Source organism: Monoraphidium neglectum (genome assembly GCF_000611645.1).
Source record: "Monoraphidium neglectum strain SAG 48.87 unplaced genomic scaffold scaffold01905, whole genome shotgun sequence".
Taxonomy (NCBI): domain Eukaryota; kingdom Viridiplantae; phylum Chlorophyta; class Chlorophyceae; order Sphaeropleales; family Selenastraceae; genus Monoraphidium; species Monoraphidium neglectum.
In genome coordinates, this window is record NW_014011723.1 from 4,811 (window position 1) to 9,993 (window position 5,183).

A 5,183-nucleotide genomic window follows, 5' to 3' on the forward strand; every position below is an offset into this window, starting at 1 on the left:
CCCCCGCACAACTGCCAATTGTGATGATCGCTGCTGCACCTGCTCTTGCACGCCCTTACTGGAGTGTTTCGCAGTGCCTTCAGTTGGTATGGTTGTGCCGCCGGGGCTGACGAGCGTGCCCTTACACCTTTCCAACGTGAGGTGTGTCAAACATGTCTCACATGCTTGCTGCACTTTTCCAACCATAATTCCGACCGCAGAGGCCCGCGCTGCTCCAGAGCTTCAGCTTGCTCCACGATGCAGTCAGCGCGGCCGCCCTCAGCTGCGCGCGCCAAGTGTGCGAATATATGCTGAGCCGGGTGCGTACGCCACTCTGTTTGTGGCCGCCGAAGCGCCGGCCGTAATGTAAAGCAGCGCCTGTGACCTGTGGGTGCCAACACTTTGCAGCAAGCAGCTGCTTGATTTATGCATCATGCCACGGCATATCCATCCACGCAGGGCATGACTTACGGATTTCTGACGTACCTCAACGGCACGTACTTCATCAAGCGCACGGGGCATCACCAGTACGCATTCACCAGAGCCATCATGTCCTTTGACAAGGAGCCCACTGTGCTAGAGATGCTGATGTGTGAGTATGGTTACAAGTGAATGGAGGACGGCCTAGCAATGTGGCTGAGCCGAATGAAGTTGACTGCACTCCCCTAACCCGCTGCCAGGACCACGAATGGGAATTGTTGGGTACAGACCGGTTTTTGCTCAGCACCCTGCAACACATGAAGTTGCCAACCTCTTTCATTTCAACGCGACTGTAGACACAACTGCATACATACCTGTTGCCCACAATATGCAGACACGGTTTTGAAGCAAACGGAGGTGGGCCCATGGCCAGGTGCCACAGAGGTTGCTGCCGTGCACCAGATAGTTCCTGCAGGTGCCCCGTCTAGCACCCCATCAGCCGGGGCTGCAGCCACCAGCCCCCAGCGGTATCACCTGCGCGCACAAGAGGCAGGCGCCGGCGGTGCCAGTGGCGGCCATCAGGCCGGCAGCCGCGAGCAGCCGCACGCCAAGTCGGCCCTGGAGTTCACCAACGAGCGCCTGGGGTGGGGCAAGAGCGGCTACGTCCTCCTCGGCAGGCGCGTGGCAAAGGGCTTGGTTGAACAGCAGCATGCAGACACCCGCAGCAAAGCAAAGGCTTTTAGTCACCTGTACTTGCGAGCACCTTTTTTTCCACTCTGGCACCAGGCCGCCTGTGTGCCTTGGCTGCAGCCAACGAGCCCAGTGTTGCCTCCACACTGATTGGACTTGTGAATTGTCCCACCTCTTGCCTTGCAGGTTCTACGGGCAGCCAGCTGCTATCAAGGCCATAGACGTGTCGAAGCAGGGCCACCTGCTGCCCAAGATGCAAGCGGAGGTGGCAATCTATGGTGGGAACGGTATCCAGGCTGCTGCTGCGCCATATGGTGTGTGTGTTGCGGCTGCTTCCCACACTAGTTTCTCCAGCAGGCGATGTCCAGCCTCCACTGATGCGTCGTCCTTGTACCTCAGCTTGTGCTTGCAACGGCTCTGTTGTCCCGTGCTGGTGCTGCCGTGCTGCCGTGCTGCAGCACTTTGATGTGCACAGGCAGCCCGTGCGTCACCTTCGGGGCCCCGACCCAAAACGTCCCCTCCCGGCCCAACCGACCGCCAAAAAATCCCCCCCTGGCCGGACCAACACTGCAGATCGCCTGAGGTCACTGCAGGGTGTGAGCATACCCATCTTGTATGGCTCTGGCTTCTGGAACTACGCGAACACCTACTTTGTGGCCACCTCTGTCATATCGGGCCAGCACCCAAGCCGCAGCACGTTTGGCGGGATCCAAGCCGCAGAGCAGGTGGGCAATCCGGGGGAAGGGGAGCAGCATGCCCACTGCAGCAGCGCTCACGCCGCGCGAGGCAGGCTGACGTGGGGCGCGGCGTCGCACCATGACCGTCGCGGCCCTTCCGAGGCGTTACCTTGCCCCTGGCGCGGACTAACAGGTTGCACCCCCCACCCTCTCGGCAGGCGCTGCGGGGCATCCACGCGTGCGGCGTCCTCCACGGGGACATCCGGGCGGAGAACGTCTTCGTGGCGGAGGAGGGCGGCCGCTGGAAGGTGAGGCGCTGCAGCCCCGAACGCAAGTTCAAGGGTTGCAGGAGTGTTCTACTGCGCAGCTACGACCCTTCCAGCGGAGCGCTGGACTCCTCACCCTCAAATGGCGAGGTGTAGCCCTTGTGCTCGTACACCCTCACGCTCCTCAACTTCTCTGTGCCGCCCACATCAGGCATGAATCCAGTAATGTTGCACACACACTTTTTAATCCTCCCTTTCTGGCTGCCGCCATCCCTATAATGTAGCTTGCATATTGACATGGACTGCCCCTGCGCTCAGGTGTGGCTGATCGACTTTGATTACAGCACAGAGTCGCGCGACCCAGGCGCCCAGGCCGCCGAGCTGGCAGAGCTGCAAGCACTGTTCCGGCCCTCTAACGCAGATACGAGCACCACCAGTGGTACGTGATTGGTACTCCTCGCCTCCAGCCTGGCTGCATGCATGAGAGCGCCACTACACCACGACTCAGGCGGCCGCTTCCTCTCCCCCCCCTGCTTTGCAGAGATGGCATGGGACTCGTAGGCACAGGGCGGGAACGGGTTGTGCGCAAACTTGGACAGACCGTCAGGTGGGCCTTTTTCCAGGTGTCCCGTTTGTTGGCCCGGTGTCCCGTTTGATGGCCTGAGACCTGAGAGCCATGCATATGGGTTCCGCAACTGCTTGACGGTTTAGGGTTCAGTGTCAAGCCGGGGGCGCAGGCGCTTGAGGAGCCGCAAGTTGCGGCGTGCCGAAGGACCGGGGCAGCGAATAGGGCCGGCGCCATGCCTGCCAGCCAGTTGAGTGCACGCATGCCTGCATGCTGTGGAGCACCTGTGCGCGGCAGCACCCGCGACCTGCAGCGACCGAGCTGCTGTGCCCGCCTGTCCACGGCATCTGCTACGTCACCCCGCAGGCTGCCACTGTGCACCACTCTCGAGTACCTACCGACCGCGGCCTCACACGGCGCAGCACCTCTGCCGGAAGGTTACAAGAAAGGTAAAGGTGGCGGCGCCAAGGTGACAAGGTTTCAATTGGGATACCCTGCAGCTCCAAGACACTTGTGGGCAGCCGCTCGTGGGTGCTCTGCCGCAAGAGAGGGTCATGTGCGTGCATGATTGTGCACAGCTGGTGGGGCAGGTGAAAATCGGCGCCCGTCTTGGCTACCCGTGGTTTGTCTTTCGGCAGGCCCATTCCTTGATCCATTTAAGATGCCGGCAAGTGGGGTATTGTAGCCTGCTGCACTTTCTCTTGTGCTCCATGGATGTGTCCCCTGATGACGGTCTATACACCTCTTTCGGCTGCCGCAGCTTGTGGCAGCGCTGCTTTGCAAACAACAAAGCTTGCTACAACACCCTCCTGGACGCCCCCCCCCCCAGCTACATGCAAAAACAGAACTGCAAGACCCCGAACTTGCGCTGTGTGCAGGCTCAAGAACGAGGATGGAGGACCTCTGAGGTTCAAGGACCTGGACGGCAAGGTGCTGTCGTTCAACACGGATGCACGGCCCTACAGAAGGTGCCTCGAGTTCCAAGCCCGATGTGCCTTCAATCAGGCCCTGGCTGAAGGCCGCCTCACATAGCAGCAGCAGCTGGCAGAGATCGCACCCCGCCTGGTGGCAGTAAGCCCTCAAGCGTCAAACTCGGCGGTGCGTAAGTGGGCGCAGATGTTGCTTGCTATAGTCCATCAATCAACCATTCAATTTCACGCCATCTACGGCAACGTGGCTGCCGCGTAAACAACATTTGTTGACTCTCCCTCATCAATTGCTGTAGCACCCTTAAGGGTGTTCACGTGTGCCCACCTGATCCCCCCGTTGCGAAATGGATTGTGGGGTGCACCCACCATCCATCCGCTTGCAATAAGCCAATGGTTTTACAACTGACCAAGCTGCATGCTGGGCTTTCTTGCAGATGTATTGGCAGAGCTTGCCAGACGAGGGCCCGGACCCCCCACGTGACCCAGCCCCAGTGGAGGACTTTACATACGAGCATGCCCCGGAGAATCTTCGCGATGAAGAGGATGGGTAGCAGCAGGTGCGCCTCTGATTTTCATAGCGCAACTTTAATAGCTGATGTCATGTGCCTGCTACATCATGCACTACCATGGGTGCAGCTGCGTGCACCTCACTGTGGCTGAGGTTGCTCACCTGAGAACCGGCCCGCTGAGCTCGCGCGCCTGGCAGTTTGGGGGGCCGTGCCTGTCTTCCCACGGGCTTCCGGGCCATGGCAGCGCTTGGGAGCAGCCACCTGTTGGTGGCGGCATGCCAGGGGTGCTGTACTGGGCACGTGCCGCAGGCATTTTGCGACCACATCGCATGCCCTGCAGCTGTATGCACAGTATGCAGCATAGGCTGACCTGTGTCCAGGTTGCCTCACCTTCACATGCTGACCCTGCTCACAAGCTGCTGCCGCACTTCCTCCCCCCCCCCCATTTCTCGTTCCCCATATGCTCTGCCTCCACTGCCTGTTGGCCTCACCTTGCCCCAGGCACGTGGCGCCTACAGCCATTTTGCACGTCCACCATCCTGTCCTCCCCGCTGTCCAGGGGCAACAGGAGCAGCAGCAGGTGAGGCATACATCATGCAAGCTGTGCTGCTGGGCGAGGGTTGGGTGCGGTGGAGTCAGCTCTGGCAGGTGTTCTTGGGCTGAGGGGAGAGGTGCTGTGGCCTGCAGGCGTTCTTGGCCTGAGGGGAGAGGGGCAGTGGCCAGGGCTACCCAAATGCAGGCGCTTCCAGCCGGGGGTGCCCCCTGCTTGGCCTGTCGTGTGGGGTGGGGTAGGGGGAGCGCTGTAGCATCAGACAGTGATGGTGCTGGAGATGGTGGTGGTTATCGGCTGGGTTGGATGGGCACGATCTGTAGGCGTGGCCCGGCTTCTTTAACTCCGGCAAGAAGGACTCTGGCAGCAAGCCCATGTCATTTGTAAGCCCGAATTCAATCATTTGAATTTAATCGCCCTTCGCGCTAGGGCATGTCGACACCAGCGGCACTGGTGGCGGCAGCATGTCGGCCAGCGCACTAATGCTGGGCTGCGTCTGATGCGCGCGGCTGCTGGGACCGCCCACCAACGACGCCCATTCGCGCACCAACCTGCAATATGCACTGCCGTTTACCTACCTATGCCACACCGTGGCCCC

General features: G+C 60.4%; 1 protein-coding gene across 1 annotated transcript in view; it reads left to right on the top strand.

Annotated features, from left to right (window-relative positions):
- The window catches only part of MNEG_9350 (hypothetical protein), a gene marked incomplete at both ends in the record, with an annotated part of 7,122 nt that overhangs the window by 810 nt on the left and 1,129 nt on the right, over positions 1-5,183 (top strand). Inside the window, 6 exons of the mRNA XM_014042178.1 lie at positions 439-571; positions 953-1,043; positions 1,276-1,367; positions 1,663-1,814; positions 1,985-2,074; positions 2,351-2,471. Of these exons, the coding sequence (XP_013897632.1) occupies positions 439-571; positions 953-1,043; positions 1,276-1,367; positions 1,663-1,814; positions 1,985-2,074; positions 2,351-2,471 (679 nt within the window). The remainder of the gene's footprint in view (positions 1-438; positions 572-952; positions 1,044-1,275; positions 1,368-1,662; positions 1,815-1,984; positions 2,075-2,350; positions 2,472-5,183) is intronic.